Source organism: Halichoeres trimaculatus, unplaced genomic scaffold (assembly GCF_033239565.1).
Source record: "Halichoeres trimaculatus isolate MK-OKI-2021-1 unplaced genomic scaffold, fHalTri1.1 fHalTri1_scaffold_20, whole genome shotgun sequence".
NCBI classification, from domain to species: domain Eukaryota; kingdom Metazoa; phylum Chordata; class Actinopteri; order Labriformes; family Labridae; genus Halichoeres; species Halichoeres trimaculatus.
In genome coordinates, this window is record NW_027437198.1 from 24783775 (window position 1) to 24804816 (window position 21042).

The following is a 21042-nucleotide window of genomic DNA, read 5'->3' on the forward strand; positions in this document are numbered from 1 at the left end:
GCTAGTCAGAGCCTCCGTGGTGAGAATTTATTAGACGGGTAGTTTCTCTGCCATTCTTCTGCTGAGTGCAAACCTGTACACCGCTAAACTCGGGTCGGTGAAATGTGCGCGTGGGAGGAGGGCAAAACTGCAGGATGGGATTTGATTGGTTTAACAGATTGGATTCTAATCAATGTGATTGGCTGATGTTTCCCTGGGTTTTCTCCTGCTGTAGATAGTGGATATTAATCGCTCTCATTCAAGAACAAATCATGTATTGCTTGCCATCGGGACATATAGATAATTTTAACCAGTATAACAAAAAAGCGTATCAAGTAACTTTTCCGACCTATTTTTTTTCTTTAAATAACTTGAAATAAGACATTTTTCTGGACTGAGCAAGTGAAAGCAGCTCAAATTAAGTCTAAAAAGACTTTTTTACTGAAAATATTTCATTTTTTTGCAGTGTAGTCCAACAATAGAGATGCAAAACTGTTCAGCAGCTGAAATCTTTCAGAATGAGACATTTCACTTTCTAAACTGAACATTTACATTTCTCAGTCTTTTCACTGTTTTCAAATAGAGCTGTAATGTCCCCTCTCTCACAAAGCTTTCAGCAAGCGCTCAAAGATGTCAGAGGTCAGGAAATATGTAAGTTACATATGCAGAAAATGCTGTTACTCTTGTTTACACTCAGCACACATCTCCTCTGTGAGTCTGAGCTGCTCACTGCCTCCTCTAAGGTCAAAGAACCATTGCATGAATGAGGTCAAGTCAAGCTTTACTTTCCTAACAGCCCTCTCCACTCTATCGGTCGTGTAAGCCTGATTTTATGACTTGCACAACCCTTTTGTATTGATTTTGCTCAATGCTCTGTCTGACCACAGCGAAGCAGCCTCAAACAACCCCAATAAGTTTCCCTGGAGACAAACACAAACGTCTGCCAAAGTGAAAAAACTTTCCAAGCACTCCTTTGTTTGGGGTTTGAGCACATGGGGCTGGTGCTCAGCTTACTCAGCATGTTGCTACAGGAGTAATTGCTTCATCGCAGGGACCTCAGTGTGGAGTTTTCCAGTGAAACACGGATCAACGGGGGAAAAGCAGAGGACGGAGTGTGGAGGTTTTAATCACCACAAAGGGAAATGTAAAGCTGCAGATGAGTTGTGGCTTTTCTGAATTTCACTTTCTCATTTCCGCAGGTTGAACCGTGCTGAAGCTGACCCCCCTCTCCCTGGGCCCCAAATACCTGACCCCCTCCCAGGTCTCAAACTTTTACAGTAATAGGATATACACAGGAGTTGATCAAGCTGGCACAGTGACACTGGGCTGGAAGAAGCTTGGGCATGTGCGAGTCAGTTTGAGGAGCCCCTCTGATTGGCTGCAACGCTTCTGCCCTTCATCTGCTCTTCTCCCTCATTGGTTTTGAACTTGTATCTCAACACACACATCAGAGCAGAGGCAAACTGAGGGCTAATTCAGTACTGGGCACTCACGTTACTGAGCAAAAGGGGGGAGAGGGGCTTAAGGGGTGCGTGGGCGGGGGATGGCCCAGGGGAGGGTGGGGAAAGCAAAGAGGGAAGGCTGGAGCAAAAGGAAAGCAGCTCCAGCTTTGGGACTCCAGTGGAAAGAAGTGCTGGGCTGTGTGGACACACGAGCGAAAAATCAGAGAGGATGGATTTGATTACAGAGACAAGACGAAGGCTGGAGAAGAAGTCCTCAGAGACCGGCTTAAGTCTGAGCTGACGGGGACGCAAGCAGGAAGAGAGGGAAGACAGAGGGGCACAGAGGACAGAGGACTTGCCCGAACAGGAGGGCATAAAAAAAGAAGACTGAGTGAGGAGGCGGGGGAGAAACTGTGAGACACACAGGAAGAGTGAGAGGAGGAGGAGGAGGAGGAGGGAGGAGGGGTGAGTTAGGCAGAGGAAAACTTAAGAGAGCAGAAAAGGCAAAAGATTAACAGTTAAAGAAAAGAGAAAAAGAGTGTGTGTATGTGTGTGTGAGGGGAGCTGATAAGGTGTGACAGCCAGGACAGAAGGTGGTATGAGGTATGAGGGGACAGCTCCTGAAGACACTCGTCTCTCTGTTGATCACTCTCCTGTGTTTGGGGAGCCTGCTGAGCACTCTCATCTGGTTCATGATCGACAGCAAGTAAGTGTGTGACAGCCTTACAAACACACACACACACTCTCACACACATAGTACAAGCAGATGTGGTTGGTCTGGACCACAGTGCTGTAAAGAAAGACTGATTTAGCAGTTAGTGATATATTGTTTCCACTTTTTTCTGCATTTGTCGGCACTCTGTCTTCACTGTTTCTGTTCCTTTTTGCTAAAATTGACTTCAGATGTCTTATTCATCATGTGTGTATAATTATACAAGACTCAATGATGTCATAAACCAGAGAGGAAGGAACACAGTTTTGCAAAAACCCCACGCAGTCTTTCAAAGTGATGCAAGGGAAGTCTTATAGCAGCAACCACATCGTATCGGACTCATGATGAAATTTACAGAGAAATCTGTCAGAGGTTTGGGGTTTTGTCGTCTCAGGTGCCTGAAGCTTTAGACTCTGTTGTAACTTGTTATAAAGACTCAAACTGGTTTGTCACAGAGTTTCTTTCACAGCTCTTTTCTTAGAAACTTACAAACAGGAACAGAAGTTGGTGATAAATGTAGAAACAACACATTTCAAACACGAGCAGACAGACCATCTGCAGGTGACGTGTGTAGCAAAGGTCTCTGCTCAGGAGTTTGGACACTGGTTGTTCATTCATGGTGCATGAAGCTGAACAGTGAGCACTGAAGTCGAAGATTTCCAATGCAAACATCACCAGATTGAATCATTTACACACTTTTTTGACTTTTTTTTGAAGCACATTGCTGACACCAAAGTTCTCATAAAGGCCTCATAAACATGACGCAAAAGTAGGGACCTTGTAGTGATTGGTAGATTAGGGTCGCATTGTAAAAAAGCTTCCTGGTAATACATGAAACACCTTTGTAAACCTGGATTAGCAGAACACCAGCTCAAGGTTGCCCTATCGCATCGGCCCTGTCCGGGTCAGTCAAACGTGGCGTGCCGATTCTTCAAGTTACGGGTTAAGGCCCAGACTCACAGGTGCCGAGAACCAGGCCCCTAATTGGCGCCTGAGGGGTACCAGGAACTCAAAACAAGAGCCAGAACGAGCTGTTTGGTAATGCCGGAGAATATTTCTCATGGGTGGAACCCACAAACTCGGCTCTGCTGCTCATCCCACAAATTCATTATAAATGTGGCGCCAATTAAATGTGAAATAAACAGGGTTTCCCGCAGTTTAAGATTTATGTTATGAAGCAGTGTGTCGACAACAAAATCATTTATCATGCTGCATATCAAAAATTAGAATTTGTTGTTGAAAAAAGCTGAAACATGCAAATTAACCAACTTAATATGAGGAGCGATCTTTCCCTGCACATTACTTTCACGCGCAGTCCACTGTCAAAACTCGTCTTTGAATCTCTTTGCCTGATGTTTTTTGAATTTATGTACTTTTAATATGTTTTAAGAAATCTTAATTTCTTTACTTTTTTCTATCTTCTTTCAGTTTCATCAGGGACAGAACATTTTTTTTATAAAGCTACAAAACTTCAGTACAACCCTTTTCACCCATGTGCGAGCTTTAAATAGTTTGCAGGTGATACTTCACTAGCACATTTTTTTCTGCAGGAAATTTCCCAGGAAACAAAGAATGATGCTCACTACAAGCTGGATGTTGTTTACATGATGAGATAAAGAAGTTAATTAGTAATTAACGTAATCAAAGCACAGCTTTTTCACTTGTCTTTTGTGTGGTGCTGTGCTCAGCTTCTCAGATCACATCTTTTCTAACTAACATTTTGTTCACATGAATTGTTCCAGGAAACGAAAGATGGTGCACATTCAAAGCTGGATTTTATTGTTTACATAATTATAAAACATGATACAAAGCAAACAAATGGCTGAATTTCTCTGTATTCATCTTTGTGTTGACTATATTTACACATCTTTGTAGGGAGGGTTAAATATAGCTGGTTATTCGAGGAGGGGTCCTGGCTCGTATCTTTACACCGGGTCCAGAAATGTGTGTTCCACCCCTGATTAGATTATCTGTCCTTTGCCTGACCTCTGCATGCATTCATCTCATGTGTATCTGACCTGTTTCCTCTTTTGTTTGTGTCACAGCAATGAGGACCTTCGCAGACCAGTCCCTCAGAAGAAGAGACCCCCTAAAAACTTTGATCTCTGCAAGGGCTGCAAGTAAATACAGCATCAGCACCACAGCATCTCCTGAAGTGAAGTTTATGTTTACAGACACATCAGTGTTATGGGGATTACAAACCCGGTTGTGTGTGTGTGTGTTTGTGTGTTTCAGGGAGGTCATCGAAAAAGTACTGCAGGAGTATTCTCAAACCTGGAAGAAGCAGGAGGACAATTACCTGAAGTTCAGGTACAAAGACGTCCCTTTTTTGTACCAACAGAACAGAGAAAAACAGAAATCTTAATTATGTAACAAGACTTTTTACTTTTATCCAGTGTTTGGGAGATTTCTACAACAAATGCATCACAACTTCTAGCGTTTAGGTGCCCATCAGCGTGCAGCTGGTGCCCTTTCCCCCCCTTTAGTACCCCATGCCCCTCAGACAGCCTGAGTCTGCCAGAGCAGATCAACAAACTTAAAAACAGCTGAGTCTGTTTGCTCTGAGACATCATCAGAAGAAGAAAATCTGAACAAATTTACACAGAAGTGAGACGAGGAGAGTAAAGACACCGTGCCACATAACAAGATTTTATCACACTGTAAAGAAAGGTGGGGCTAGCATTACAGTTTCTAAGAGTTGGTTTAGCTTCATGTAAATTAAACCACTGTGTTCATGTAGAGTAAATAAAACCCTTCTTTCCAACTGGCTTGACTTTACAATAAGCTCAGACAGGATGAGTCAGAATGCCCTCGTGTGACAGTCACACAGAGCTGAAACTGATTGAGTCATCCTCGTATGTCTGTCCGTCCCTGAGACATAAATACAATGCATGACCTTGAAAAATCTGTGTCGGATTAGTTTTCTTCAACGCACAAACAGGAAAAAAAACAGTTAATAAGAAAAAAGAGGGAACAAAAACAGACTTTGAAGAGTGCTCTGACTCCCATGTGTCCATCTTTGGAAGCAAGAGAATAGACCGGATTGATTTACAGAATGACTAAGTCTCTATGACAACACAAGGCTGGCTGAAAAAGTTTAGTAGGGAGAACAGAGATCTGTGTTTTTCTATGCTGAAAACAATTTTTTTGATTAATTTTGCAGTGATGGTAGACACTGGAGCCTAACTGTCAGACAGAAAAAGGACAGAGGAGCAGAAGAAAAATAAACAGGAGGGAGATAGAGCACGAGCTAAAGGCTAAAAGGGCTAAACTGTTTGTGCTAAAGTTGATTCCAACCCACAGTCAGCTGTTATTCTGCAGTGGTCTGTTCAAACTTGAGAGTCTATCGATAAAATGAAGAGTGAGGTTACGTTAGCTCTGATTGGTGGATGACTGGTAGGAGATAACCAGGATTCACTAACGTTACACATTACAGACATGTCTCAGAGCACCGGGCTGTCAGCTGCGCTGAATGTAGACAGCTACTAAACTACATACAAACTGACTGTTAGCTTGTTGTTACGTTAGCCTACAGATATATCTGAGCACCAGGCTGCCGATAGCATTACATATAGCCGGCTTATAAAACGTTTGCTTGTTGTCATGTTTCAAACTGTAGCGCTACAAAACTGTACTGATAAATACCTTACCTTGGCTGTTGTACACATCACGCTCACAGTGTAAGTGAGACTCCAGGCAAAAGGTGGCAAGGCAGTCCATTTAAAACAGATCCTTCTCATAGCATCTTAAGAGTCCGTTTCATTTTTTTTTCAGTCTGACACTCTCATCTTCCTGGTTTCCCTAGATCGAAGCTGAACAGTAACTGCCATGGCCCGGAAAAGGCTTTCATTACCCAGGGCAACACTCCGGTGGGAACCAAGATTGTTTATGACGGGGAGAAGAAGAGGAGCCTCGAGGTGACCTCGGAGATTTTCAGCACCTTTGTGAAGGTATTTCTCTTCCTTATCTACGTCTGCTGCCTGTTTTCTGTTTTCTGTATCGCTTCTTGTTAACTCAAAAATATACACTTTAGTACCAAAAGTATTCGCTCACCTGCCTTGACTCACATATGAACTTAAAGGTGCTGTAGGCAGGATTTAGCGAGTCAATGCACTACGGCGAAGTTGCAGCATTTCCATCTGTCTTTGTTACGAGCTGACAAGGATTCTCGACCGCTCCAGGTATCTTTGACCGATCAGATGAGTCCCTGAGGCTCTATCCTGATTGGTCGAGGGGCGGTGCTTCGTCCTCCATCCCGATTGGTTGTAAAGCTCTTCGTTCTCGTGAATGCACATGAGGAAGTCCTGGCTTGCATATTTACCTGCCTTGTCAGACCTCCAACCCCCAAAACACCAAGGAGTTAAACGAAGACAGCACGAAGAAGAAGAAGACGAAGAAGAAGAAGAAGAAGAGCAAAAAGAAGAACCATAAACTTGTGTGTAAACTTCTTGTGGGAGGGGCTACACTTGCGTAAGGGTATAATGTCAGAGAACACAGGACGGGAGGGGCTGTGCTGGTTTTCAAATCCCCATCTTACCTGGGTAATCCTGCCTACGGCACCTTTAAGTGCCATCCCATTCCTAACCCATACGGTTTAATACGATGTTGGTCCACCTTTTGCAGCTATTACAGCTTCAACTCCTCTGGGGAGGGTGTCCACAAGGTTGAGGAGTGTATTCATAGGAATTTTGACCATTCTTTCAAAAGCCCATTGGAGAGGCCACACACTGATGTTGGTCGAGAAGGCCTGGCTCTCAGTCTCCGCTCTAATTCAGGTTCAGGTCAGGACTCTGTGCAGACCAGTCAGGTTCATCCACACCAGACTCTGTCATCCATGTCTTTATGGACCTTGCTTTGTGCACTGGTGCACAGTCATGTTGGAAGAGGAAGGGGCCCACTCCAAAGAGTTCCCACAAGGTTGGGAGCATGGAATTGTCCAAAATGTTTTGGTATCCTGAAGTTCCTTTCACTGAAACAAAGGGGCCAAGCCCAGCTCCCGAGAAACAACCCCACACCATGCAGTCCAAAATGTACCGTTCTCCTGGCAACCTCCAAACCCAGACTCGTCCATCAGATTGCCAGATGGAAAAGCGTGATTCATCACTCCAGAGAACGTGTTTCCACTGCCCTAGAGTCCAGTGCCAGCGGGCTTTACACCACTGCATCCAATGCATTGCACTTGGTGATGTTTGACTTGGATGCAGCTGCTCGGCCATGGAAACCCATTCCATGAGTCAGCATTTTTAGGGGAGCTCCTGGATTTGTAGCCTCTGATACGGAGCTCAAACTCTTTGTAGAAAGTGCATTCACAACAATAAAAATCAATTAATTCAACATACGACTTCATCAGTTCAACTCACAGAAAGACTAACAAACCAGATAAGGGGAGATGTTTAAGTGGTTAAAGCCTGGCAGACCTGTTGACACGGGAACATCACTGTGGACTTAGTGGGAGTGCAACAGGATGAACAACCAGGATCTGTTTGTACACATCAAACCATCTGGTCAGTTTGATGGAAGATAAGTCCCTGAATATGAATCATGCAAATGCATAACTCAGAAGTCTGCAACATTTTCATGTAATTTGTAAATTTAGAGACGCACCTTTCCTGCGAAATGAATTTTCCTCTGAACATGAGCTGGATCTGAAAGACTTTTTGTTGTCAAGTATAAACTTTGACCAGATGTTGAAATTAAACATGAAGGAAATCAAACTGTAAAACTGTGTTACCAGACCTCAGCGTACTTTAGTTAAACCGCTGAAGCTACTTCCCTGTTGGAGCAATAAATAAAGTGAATCTTGTTCAGGCAGCTGCATAAACTTAATCAAGAGCACCATAAACATCTGATATCTGAATAATAAAGGATATTAGTGAACAAAGAAGTATCAGCTTTGTCTCAACAAGTGACACAACTGCAAGTTCTTCCAAGGAGCTTTAAAAAATGCAAACAGGTTGCAGGTTATCATCAAAATGTGCTCTTGGTAATCTGATCTAGGAACTCAAAGGTGTAGTATCGATGTTTCTCAACCCTTGAATGCCTTTGTCTGACATTTTTCACCCTGTTTTAATCCCAGGTGCGTCCATTCTTGAATAAAACATGGGACACCTGTGCAGTCGTTGGGAACGGAGGGATCCTGACTGACAGTGGCTGTGGAGCAGCTATAGACTCAGCTCAGTTTGTCATCAGGTGAGGAAGATGTTGATGAAACGTGGACCAAAAGGCTGAGGATGAATTAAACTGTCTGTTTAGATGTGACTCTAACGTGCTGTGAGGAGGATCTGTTCAATTGGACTGGCCTGGAGTCTTACACACACTGTCGTGAAGACAGGGCTTTTAACAAGGCGTGTGTTTGTTTTGAAATTAAATGATGATCGGATGGGAGCAAATTTTCTTTGTTCAAGACAACTGTTAACATGACTTGTTTACAAATGTGACAAAAAGCAAACTTTGTCAGTTTGTACTGTAGTTTAGATGCATCTATATATTTAGCGTTACTGGCAGCCTAGTGCCCTGAGATGTGTTGGTTATGTGAAATGTTGTAAAGTGGATTACGGTCAGGCATATATCTAGAAAGGAGACTTTTGCAACATCACCTAAGATGAGGACTGTTCTTCAGGTGCAACCTACCACCCTTGAAAGACGGCTTTGAGAAGCATGTTGGCGTTAAGACCAGTCTTGTAACAGCTAACCCAAGCATCCTGCGGGATAAGTGAGTAGAATTTTCCAGTCTTTAGCTTAAAACGCTTTTCCTCCCTGCTTCAAATCTGCTTTTTCTTTACAGGTACGGGAATCTGATGGGGCGTCGTCGTGCATTTGTGGAGGATCTGAAGACCTACAGCGACTCTCTGCTGCTCCTTCCTGCTTTCTCGTACGGCATCAACACTCCTGTGTCTCTACGGGCTTCTTACACCATTGAAGATTTCGGCAGCCCGATCCAGCCCGTCTTCTTCAACCCTGAGTATCTCCGGAATCTGGCTAACTTCTGGCGTTCACAAGGCCTGCGAGCAGGGCGGCCCAGTACTGGGTTACTCATGGCTAGCCTTGCGCTTGAACTCTGCAACAACGTGGATTTGTACGGGTTCTGGCCCTTTGACAGTCATCCCTATGGACTCTACGCCCTGACCAACCACTACTATGATGACAGACAGGCTGGCAGAGTCCACGCCATGCCGGCTGAGTTTCAATTATTGATGCGTCTGCACAACGATGGGGTGCTCAAGCTTCATATTGGAGATTGTCGACCTGGGAAAAAGTAGACCTAGACAGAAAAAAGAGCAGGAGCCTTCTTTGTACCTGCTGGAGAAGGACGGCCACTGTGGAAGAAACATATGTTCTCATGATTACGGCGGTGAAGCTGAGGAGGACGATCAGTGGACGAGACATTTGCACTGAAATCCTGAAACTGAAAACATCTGACTGTGACAACTATTTATTTCCTTGTGTGCTCCAGCTGGAGTCTGGAGGGAGTTATTCTAATGTGGTTCTTTGTCAGGTCCAAGTCTACAGAATAGTGCCTTAAATCAACCCTTAACTCGTGATAAGTTTAGAAACCAACCACAGAAGCTTTAGAAACGACTGAATGTATGTTGAAGTAATCAAATACCTCCTGAACATGAAGACTGTTGGCTCAGAGAGCAGCACACTGAATGTGAAGAAACCGTTTTATGTCAAAATCTCATTAAAGTTTAAATCTCTTCCCTGAATATCCAGGGACACATTTATAACTCACTTTTTCACACCATGGTAAAAAATCAGGCTGGTGCTGGTCGTGATTTCTGAGCTCTTGTTATTGTGTGTTTGATACTGACGGTCCTGATACAGCCTCTGACCTCCAAGGCCGTAGTGTCACAGACAAACTGATATGGCCACCACATTTGGTCAGAGGCCGTAAATAAGAGAAGAAGAGGAGCTACTTACTACAGCTACTTTCTGTGTCAGTTTGGAAACAGTAACATGCGTTGCTCAATCAGTGCCAATGTTTGTGTATAAATTGATTATGAATTCTGCACCTTGGGTGAATGGTGAAACCTTAAGCTGAGCTTCCTTTATGTGTTGTACACCTGGAGATTTGACCTTTCATGCTGACATTTATACATTTTTATCAGTGATCTGTAGAAAAAAGTTGAAGACTTTCTGAGCTGACATTACAGCAGATTTTTTGTGTCATGATGAAGTTTTGGAACGAGGGGAAATAAAAGTGAATCCTGGAATAAATATTTATTTAAAAAATGGACCTCAGCTTGCATGATTTAGTCCCTTTAAAGTCTTGAGTTTCCAAAATCTGCCAAGATTTGTCTTTAAAGTGCAGCATTTCTGCCTGCTAATGACACATTTGTCTGGTTTAGAGCACAGTTTGTTCTTGATTAAGTCTCAATATGCCTGATTATAATCAATGATTCAAAACGAGATCATCAGCACCAAAGTAGGTTTCTTCTAAACACTACTTCTGAGTTTCCCTGTCAGTCAGCCAGGAATGGATCGATTTACAGATTTGCCAAGACATTTAAAAAATGTATTTTAATGTTTAAAATGTGTGTTCACATTATCTATTGATGGTATATTTTAATAGATTTCAAACATCTATTAAATTTAGATTAAAATACACTATACCATATCAGATAAAATAACTCAAATAGTTTTTATTGTCTGTCCGAGGTCACTGAATCAGTATGCCAGTTGAGCCTCTCAACTTGGTTGCATGTAATGATGTTTAAAATCCAGCAGGTGTCAGTATTGAGCGACACAGTTACACGGCACTTACAGTATCAATAGAGAGGGGCAGCAGGTTTCTGAGCAGGCTTTATGTTTTAACACCCACTGGGCTGAGGAGAGCGGGTATGGGGCGGCGTTTGTAAAGCAGCACATGCTAAAAAAAACCCAGCAACATTTTGTCACATTGAGCTTCAAACCATGTGCAAAAAAACCAGCGTGATTTTTTCTGGTGACCTTTTATGACATTTAGAGCAATATTTGTCATCTTTGAAGAATCTTAAATAGTTAAATGTAAATATTAAATGTCACACGTAAATGCTATATATACATCTAAATGCAAAATCTAAATCTAAATTTAATAATCAATCTATGTAAAGAATAATACAAACAACTGTACTAACTGCATTGTTGTTAACTGTAGTGGCACCAAACTCACCCCGATGATCAAGCGTATCTCCTTAAATATACTAAAGCTCTTACCTTAGAGAAATATGTTAGTTTAGTTAGTTAGTTGTTTAGTTAAATAGTGAGTACAGTTGTTGTGAAGATGTGTGCTGTGATTTTGTAGACGTAACATCTCTAACTTTACCCAAGTCTTCAAGGGGGGGGAACCCGAAGTTGTCACTGTGGGAGTATACGGTGCGGCATGATGTCCCTGTGGAGGTGGACGGTGTGGCTGGTCCAGGTGAAAAAAGAGAGTTCCTGGCGGCCTGCAGAGACATAAACAACATGCTTGAGCTAATGCAAGGCGAGTTGGAAATACTGACCCAGTGCGGCTGCTCTGCAGCAGGCTATGTAGCTGACGCCGTAACAAATTGTCTTATGGCTGCCAGAACAACCCTTCCTATGCTCTCAGCCATACCAGTCTCCCTCGACATTTTGTGCGATATATATCTTTTAAATTCATTCCGCTAAAACATCACAATTAAATGGATCAGATTCTCTCTATCAGCTGTGATAGCAACCGTTTATTTCTGACACTGCATGATAACATGATGAACACCACAATGGTAGTTCCGTGAGCTTTTATTTTGGTACTTCCTGTTACCGGGAGTTTTAATTTGAAAATTAGCTAAATATTTAGTTGCGTCTAAGAGATTTAGATTTAACATTTAGATTTAGATTTTACATTTAGATTTAGATTTAACATTTAGATTTAACCTTTAGATTTAGATTTAACATTTAGATTCAGATTTAGCATTTAGATTCAACATTTAGATTTAACCTTTAGATTTAGATTTAACATTTAGATTCAGATTTAGCATTTAGATTCAACATTTAGATTTAACATTTAGATTTAGATTTCACATTTAGATTTAGATTTAGCATTTACGTGTGACATTCAATATTTACATTTAACTATTTCAGATTTTTCTAAGATGACAAATATTGCTCTAAATGTCATAAAAGGTCACTAGAAAAAAATCAGCCGTTTTTTTGCACATGGTTTGAAGCTAAATGTAACAAAATGTTGCTGTTTTTTTTTAGCATGTGCTGCTTTACAAACGGCGCCCCATATGCGGAAACTTTCTTTCCATCTTCCACATTATTTGCAGTGAATTCGAGTTCAATTTTTTTTTAATATATGATTCCCAGTCTTCATTTGCACCGTCAAACTCCACTACTGACCAACAAAAGACATGCTCACGTTTGTCCACTGACGTTACAGGCAGCCGTTAGTTAGCCGTTAGGTAGCCATTAGTTAGCTGTTAGGTAGCCGTTAGGTAGCCGTTAGTTAGCCATTAGCCTGGTTTAGCTTGTCCCTCAGGAGTCTCTTTTTCTTCGCTCCTCTTCCTCTCTGCCGTCTCTCCCAACCGTCAGTGCAGCCCGGATCATTCACTTGTATCACGGTTGGTACTCGTCGCCAATTTGTGTGTTCAACAACTTAGAAAAACAAATGTATAAAGCCGGAGACGACTCTTTTACATGACATGAGCTTTACTGCAAAACGGCAGATAGCAAGATATCACTGCGCCAATGAACTCAACTATCAACTGCGCTGTAGGGCACAAGGGGGTGCTATAACTCCGCTTAAATAGATAGTCCATACACTACACTCGGATTTAACATTGAATTTCTAAACTTTACCTCCAAGGATTATAAAGCAGGTGTTTTTTTGACTACATTTAGAGGAGTGTGAGTAGATCTGCTAATGTTATATTATTGGGAAGTGTTGAAGGAAAATGTTTGTTGTGTTTTGGCACAGTTAAAGGCATTTTGATTGATTTTATTTTACTACTTTACCTTGAAAGGTGACCGGATCTCCTTTTTGGCCTAAAAATCTTATCTTTTGGTTTAATTTCAGTTGAACACCCAGAGACACATTTCAGCCTCCCACTCTGGCCACACAGGTAGTTTTATGCACCTGTCTTTTATTTGATGCATTTTTATTTAAATCACTAATATATATATAAAAAAAAATTGGGCGAAGAAGGGAAAGAAAGAGGGAAAGATGACCTGTCTGAACAGGAGGGCATAAAAAAAAAGACAACTGAGTGAGGAGGCGGGAGAGAAACTGAGAAACACACAGGAAGAGTAAGAGGAGGAGGATGGAAGAGGGAGGAGGAGGGACAAGGGGTGAGCTGGGCAGTGGAAAAAAAAGAAGCGAGAGATTAACAATTAAAGAAAAGGGAGAAAGAGTGTGTGTATGTATGTGTGTGTGAGTCAAGTGAGGGTGGACAGAGAGACGTAAGGTGGTATGAGGTATGAGGGGACAGCTCCTGAAGACACTCGTCTCTCTGTTGATCACTCTCCTGTGTTTGGGGAGCCTGCTGAGCACTCTCATCTGGTTCATGATCGACAGCAAGTAAGTGTATGACCTTACAAACACACACACTCACACACATAGTACAAGCAGATGTGGTTGGTCTGGACCACAGTGCTGTAAAGAAAGTCTGATTAAGCAGTTTGTGATATTTTGTTTCCACTGTTTCCTGCTTTTGTCGGCACTCTATCTTCACTGTTTTTGTTCCTTTTTGCTAAATTTTATTCAGACCTGTTCAGATGTCTTATTCGTCATGTGTGTATAACTATACAAGACTCAATTATGTTGTAAATCAGAGAGGCAGGGACACAGTTTTGCAAAAACCCCACGCAGTCATTCAAAGTGATGCAAGGGAAGTTTTATAGCAGCAACCACATCGTTAAAAACAGAAAGTGTGTAACAGGACTCATGATTTGGTGGTTTGGGGTTTTATCACCTCAGGTGCTCACAGCTTTGGATCAGATTACCTTTGTTGTGGGCTGCCAGCTCTGTAAAGACCAACAGGTCAATGAGCCATCATAGGGCCACTTTAAATGTTCCTCATTTTGAGACAAAATACAAAAATAACATAAAATTCCACTTCTATTTATAGTTTATTTATGACCCCTTAATTGAGCTACAACAAATAAAAAACAAATACATGGCAATACATGACATTTTGAAAACATGATTAAGATTCACCTAAACCTTGACCTGAACCAGACTTATTGAAACTCCTATACAGTGACATATGACAGAAAACTTAGTTATACTATTTTTTTTGTTAGTGAAATCTGTTCAAGGGGATTAATTCATGGGAAAAGATTATTTTAGCCCTGCTTCAATCTACTCAAAGGCTTCATTGGTATGTCTTCTTAACTTCTTTGTCACTTTAAGGGTTAAACAAGTCAAGTGCTAGTGCACATTGTCCAGTGTGAAATCATAACCCCCTTTTGTAATCAGGAAGATCCTGATTTTTTGGATTGAAGTGATCAAAATCCTCCTGAAAAGTTTTGAACAACACAAACTGAAGGTTTGATCCAGATTAAACTGGGATTGGAAACTCCTTCTTTTTCTTTTGAACAACCTGTTTTCAACATCTGATCCAATCTGATGACTAAAATCTGATAAGGTTCAGGTAATGGGTCACCTGAACCTGAAAAACCGGACCAGCCTCTGTTTTCTTTTAGAATGAGGGACTGACTGGGTGTGACGTTAGGGCTGCCATAGTTAGACATTATTTTCACAGGTTCATTTCTGGTGACTGTTTCTTTGACAGTCATATACAGTGATGAATGACAGAGAGTTAATATTTGTTTTTGTTATGGAGATTGTTGGGGTAATTTTTTATGGGAAAATATTATTTTCACTTTATTCTTACTTTTCTCTACTGGAAGGCTTCATTGGTATGTCTACTTTAGCTACTTTCTCACTATAAGGATTAAACAAGTCAAGTGCAGAATATAAAAAACACGACTGTATACACTCAGGGTCTGTTGAGCAAAGGTAATCTGGGATGGATTTTATTAATCAGATTGGATCAGATTCTGAAAATAGGTTGTTCAAAGGGAAAAGAAGAATTCCAACACTGGAATTGGATCACGTAATCCAATCCTAGTTTTAACCTGGATCAAAACTTCAAAACTTTTCAGTGGGGTTTGGATCACTTTGATAAAAACAAAACAAAAAAAAAACAAAACAGGATTTTCCGGATCCCAATAGGGGGTAGGATTTCAAGGTGGATTTCCTCTCATGTTTGCCTCTTTTATACTTGTTCTTTTATTTATCCACCCAACTCACATTTTGTTGGTATGAATTGTTCCAGGAAACAAAAGATGGTGCACATTCAAAGCTGGATTTTATTGCTTATGTGTTTATAAAACACGATACAAAGCAAACAATAGGTCCAGAAATGTGTGTTCCACCCCTGATTAGATTTTCTGTCCTTTGTCTGACCTCTGCATGCATTCATCTCATGTGTATCTGACCTGTTTCCTCTTTTGTTTGTGTCACAGCAATGAGGACCTTCGCAGACCAGTCCCTCAGAAGAAAAGACCACCTAAAAACTTTGATCTCTGCAAGGGCTGCAAGTAAGTACAGACAGCTTCAACATCGCTGCGTGTCCTGAAGTAACCTCTATGTTTACAGACACATCATGTTATGGGGATTACAAACCCGGTTGTTTTTGTATGTGTTTCAGGGAGGTCATCGAAAAAGTACTGCAGGAGTATTCTCAAACCTGGAAGAAGCAGGAGGACAATTACCTGAAGTTCAGGTACTAACACGTCACTTTTTTTGTACCAACAGAACAGAAAAAACAGAAATCTTAATTATGTAACAAGATTTTTTACTTTTATCCAGTGTTTGGGAGATTTCTACAACAAAGGCATCACAACTTCTAGCGTTTAGGTGCCCATCAGCGTGCAGCTGGTGCCCTTTTCCCCCCCTTTAGTACCCCATGCCCCTCAGACAGCCTGAGTCTGCCAGAGCAGATCAACAAACTTAACAGCAGCTGAGTCTGTTTGCTCTGAGACATCATCAGAAGAAGGAAATCTGAACAAATTTACACAGAAAGGTGGGGGCTAGCATTTTCAGTGTTCAGTTTCTCAGAGTTCCTGGTTTAGCTTCAGGTAAATTAATCCACTGTCTACTCATGTAGAGTAAATAAAACCCTTCTTTCCAACTGGCTTGACTTTACAATAAGCTCAGAAAGGATGAGTCAGAATGCCCTCGTGTGACAGTCAGACAGAGCTGAAACTGAATGCGTCATCCTCGTACGTTCGTCCCTGACACATTAATACAATGCATGACCTTGAAAAATCTGTATGGGATTAATTCCCTCACAAAAAAACAGCTAGTGAAAAAAAGGGAAGGAGAAGTAGAAACAAAAGGAGGACTGAATTAGAGGAACATCCATGCAAACCTTTACCACATAGGGCACGTCTCGAAGAGATAAACTGCAGTCTCCTCTCTCCTCCTGGAGTCCCTCATGGATAAAGGAACTAAGCACAGGTGAGGTGCCACAACACAGTAGCCCATTTAGCAGCTCAACCGCAGAGGGAGATAGCTGACTGGTTGCAAATCAAACACAAGGCTACTATTAAACTGACCACAAGAACACAACCATCTCTAGGGTTTACAGAGAATGGTCCCAAAAAGAGAAAATATCCAGTGAGCGGCAGTTCTGTGGGACAAAATGTCTTGTTGATGCCAGAGGTCAGAGGAGAATGGACAGACTGGTTGGAGCTGATCGAAAGGCAACAGTAACTCAAATAATTATTGGTTACAACCGAGGTCTGCAGAAGAGCATCTCTGAACGCACAACACGTCCAACCTTGAGGCAGATGGGCTACAGCAGCAGAAGACCACACCGGGTGACCCTCCTGTCAGCTACGAACAGGAAACTGAGGCTACAATTCACACAGCAACACCAAAACTGGACAATAGAAGATTGGAAAAACGTTGCCTGGTCTGATGAGTCTGGATTTCTGCTCCACATTCAGATGGTAGGGTCAGAATTTGGCCTCAACAACATGAAAGCATGGATCCATCCTGCCTTGTATCAACGGTTCAGGCTGCTGCTGCTGGTGTGATGGTGTGGGGGATATTTTCTTGGCTCACTTTGGGCCCCTTAGCACCAACTGAGCATGGTTTAAAGTCCACAGCCTACCTGAGTATTCTTGCTGACCATGTCCATCCCTTTATGAGCACAGTGTACCCATCTTCTGATGGCTACTTCCAGCAGGATAACGCTCCATGTCATAAAGCTGGAATCATCTCAGACTGCTTTCTTCAACATGACAATGAGTTCCCTGTACTCAAATGTCCTCCACAGTCCCCAGATCTCAATCCAATAGAGCACCTTTGGGATGTGGTGGAACGGGAGATTCTCATCATGGATGTTCAGACGACAAATCTGCAGCAACTGTGTGATGCTATCATGTCAATATGGAGCAAACTCTCTGAGGAATGTTTCCAGGACCTTGTTGAATCTATGCCGCGAAGGATTAAGGTAGTTCTGAAGGCAAAAGGGGGTCCAACCTGGGACTAGTAAGGTGTATCTAATAAAGTGGCCGGTGACTGTATATGCACTGCTCGATGAGCCTGATGAGGTGTGCCATTGAGCCAGCGACAGCAGCAGGGAGAGGAGGGGGAGAGAAGCTCCACATGGGGCAGATCATGACACTCTCATCTCTCCTGGTTTCTCCAGATCGACGCTGCACAGTAATTGCCACGGTCAGGAAATGGCTTTCATTACCCAGGTCAACACTCCTGTAGAAACCTATATTGATTATCACCCAGAGAAGAGAAGCCTCAAGGTGACTCCAGAGATTTTCAGCACCTTTGTGAAGGTATCTGATGGTAATCTGATCAACGAACTAAAAGGTGTAATATCGTTGTTCCTCAATCCTTAAATGCCTTTGTCTGACATTTTCACACTGTTTTAACCCCAGGTGAGCCCGTTCTTGAATAAAACATGGGACACCTGTGCAGTGGTTGGGAACGGAGGGATCCTGATCGACAGTGGCTGTGGAGCAGCTATAGACTCAGCTCAGTTTGTCATCAGGTGAGGAAGATGTTGATGAGGCATGGACTGAAAGGCTGATGACAATACCAATCAAACCTCCTGTTTAGATATGACTCTAATGTGCTTTGAGGAGGATCTGTTTAACTGCCCTGCCATCTGCTGGCCTAGAGTCTCATGCACACTATCATTGGCACTGATAATTTTATTTTAGAGTGTGGATTATGTTCAGGCATATATCTAGAAAGGAGACTTTTGCTAGATCACTTAGAAACTCCTCACAGGGACTGTAAAGATCTCTGTGCTGTTCTTCAGGTGTAACCTACCGCCCTTGAAAGACGGCTTTGAGAAGCATGTTGGCGTTAAGACCAGCCTTGTGACGGCTAACCCGACTATCCTGCATAATAAGTGAGTAGAATTTTCTATTCTTTAGCTTAAAACGCTTTTCCTCCCTGCTCCAAATCTGCTTTTGTCTTTACAGGTACGGGAAACTGATGGGGCGTCGTCGCGCATTTGTGGAGGATCTGAAGACCTACAGCGACTCTCTGCTGCTATTCCCCGCTTTCTCTTTCGGCGCCTACACTTCTGCGTGTCTACGGGCTTCTTACACCATTAAAGATTTTAGCAGCCCGATCCAGCCCGTCTTCTTCAACCCTGAATATCTCCGTAGTCTGGACAAATTCTGGCGTTCACAAGGCCTGCGAGCAGGGCGGCCCAGCACTGGGTTATTCATGGTTGGCCTTGCACTTGAACTCTGCAACAACGTGCATTTGTACGGGTTCTGGCCCTTTGACGCTCATCCCTATGGACTCTACTCCCTGACCAACCACTACTACGATGACATAAAGGCCAAAGGAGTCCACGCCATGCCGGCTGAGTTTCAACTCTTGATGCAGCTGCACAACGACGGGGTGCTCAAGCTTCATATTGGAGATTGTTAGGTCCTAATCTGCAGGATAGTATGGAGTCCCTAAAGGGACAAAGGCAGAGAAAAAAAAAAGTTTCCTGTGTGCACAAGAAACTAACTAACAGGCTTAACAAACTTGAGCTTGCAAGAAACCTCATGCACATGAAAAACTTTCACGCACAAGATACCAGGTACCCAACGGAAACCAGCCAGGACTTCAGCCCTGTTTGTAAGGGATTAGTCCACCTGGGGACCTGGTAACATGTAGTTATTGCGTAAGACGTCTATGTATTCAATCCCACATAAATCAACCATGTCTGTAACGTGTAAAGTAAAAAATCCAAGGCAAATCACAAACCATATTTCGAGACACACAAAAGTCCTCTGACAATACTTATCCATTCTGCATCAGCATCTCTGTAATTTTGGGTGGTAGGTAGTAGTTTTTGAGAAGGTCTCTGCAGCTGTTTCTCATTATTTTCTGCTTAAAGGTGATTGAGGCAGCTTTGGACAATCTTTACTGTTTCAACAGCTCTTCTGTTAGACATGAGATGAAAGGAGACTGGCTATGTTCGCCTGTGCCATTGGTAAATAGGTTATAACTACAAAACATAAATATAACAATGGAAACAACACACATCACTGTATCTTTTAAGTTTCAAGATGATTAAATTTATTCTGCTTATCCAAAAGTTTGAAATGCACATTGTTTGACTAAAGCCAGGTGTGGACGTCTTCGGCTGGCTGTGTGCTGCAGACTGAGCAGCCGCCTTGCTCTTCTGTTGTCCACCTGATATCTCGTGTGCATGAAAAAGTTTCTTGTGCATAGGAAAAACACATTTTTATTTTTCCGCTTATGTCCCTTATGGGGCCACGTAGAATAGTGCCTTAAATCAACCCTTTACTCGTGATAAGTCATGAAACCAACCACAGAAGCTTTAGAAACGACCCAACGTATGTTGAAGTAATCAGATACCTCCTGAACATGAAGACTGTTGGCTCAGAGAGCAGCACACTGGATGTGAAGAAACAGTTTCACGACAAATACTCATTAAAGTCTAAATCTCTTCTTTGAATATTCAGGGACCTGTTTGTAACACACTCACACTTTTTCATACTAAAAAACCAGGCTGGTGCTGGCCATAAATGATGATTTCTGCTCTTTTATTTATGTATTTTTGACACCGATGGTACTGATACAGCCTCTGACCTCCAGATTTTTTTGTGTCATGAAGAACTTTTGAAACGAGGGGAAATAAAAGTGAATCCTGGAATAAATATTTATTTAAAAAATGGACCTCAGCTTGCATGATTTAGTCTCTTCAAAGTCTTGAGTTTCCAAAGTATGCCAAGACTTGTCTTTAAAGTGCATGTTGAAAGTCTCAATATGCCTGATCATAATCAATGATTCAAAACGAGATCATCAGCACCAAAGCGATTTCTAAATGCTACTTCTGAGTTCACCTGTTAGACGTCTGGGAATGGATCGATTTACGTCATGTAGAGGTCTCGATGACAACACCATGAGCTAAAAGCCAAAACAGGACACAAAGTGGATTCCAATCCAGGAGCAGCAGTTATAAGGTACTGTTACAGGCTTCATTTTTGTCTTTAAACAACTTAAAACAAGACATTTTTCTACACTGGTCAGTTGAATGTGGCTCAAAACAAGTATAACAGGTCAATTCATAACTTAAATAGGACAAAAACACTTGATTAGATTTCAGTTTTTTCGTAGTCAAAGACTCTTGCTGGCTTAGTGTTTTCCATAAATCCAGTATTTGAATCTGATATTAACTAAACTCATGAGAACAGCATGTGGAAACTGCGCCTGAAGTTATATCAGTGTGGGGTCAGCACGCCCGGCTAATTAGGCCACTTAAAGGAAAACTGTTTGCATCCTTTTTAGGAGGAAATAGCCCGCTGCCACAAGTTGCCCTCCCAAACATTGCTCACGGGACTCCACTCATATCATCCGTGACCCTGCTGAACATCCAGCTGCAGCCTTCAGTCTCTCCG

At 42.2% G+C, this 21042-nt stretch overlaps 2 protein-coding genes across 2 annotated transcripts; both read left to right on the forward strand.

Moving 5' to 3' along the window:
* Positions 1 to 1545: 1545 nt before the first annotated feature.
* LOC141809234 (alpha-2,8-sialyltransferase 8F-like) lies at positions 1546 to 10338 on the forward strand. Its single transcript, XM_074696144.1, has 7 exons — positions 1546 to 2127; positions 4179 to 4253; positions 4369 to 4443; positions 5939 to 6083; positions 8210 to 8322; positions 8753 to 8845; positions 8918 to 10338. The coding sequence occupies exons 1-7, from the start codon at positions 2027 to 2029 to the stop codon at positions 9390 to 9392; spliced, it is 1077 nt and encodes a 358-aa protein (XP_074552245.1). The 5' UTR covers positions 1546 to 2026; the 3' UTR covers positions 9393 to 10338.
* A 3116-nt stretch (positions 10339 to 13454) lies between these two features.
* Positions 13455 to 20267, forward strand: LOC141809235 (alpha-2,8-sialyltransferase 8F-like). The gene is made up of 7 exons (XM_074696145.1): positions 13455 to 13654; positions 15607 to 15681; positions 15792 to 15866; positions 17802 to 17943; positions 18046 to 18158; positions 18432 to 18524; positions 18598 to 20267. The coding sequence occupies exons 1-7, from the start codon at positions 13554 to 13556 to the stop codon at positions 19055 to 19057; spliced, it is 1059 nt and encodes a 352-aa protein (XP_074552246.1). The 5' UTR covers positions 13455 to 13553; the 3' UTR covers positions 19058 to 20267.
* The last annotated feature ends 775 nt before the right edge of the window (positions 20268 to 21042 follow it).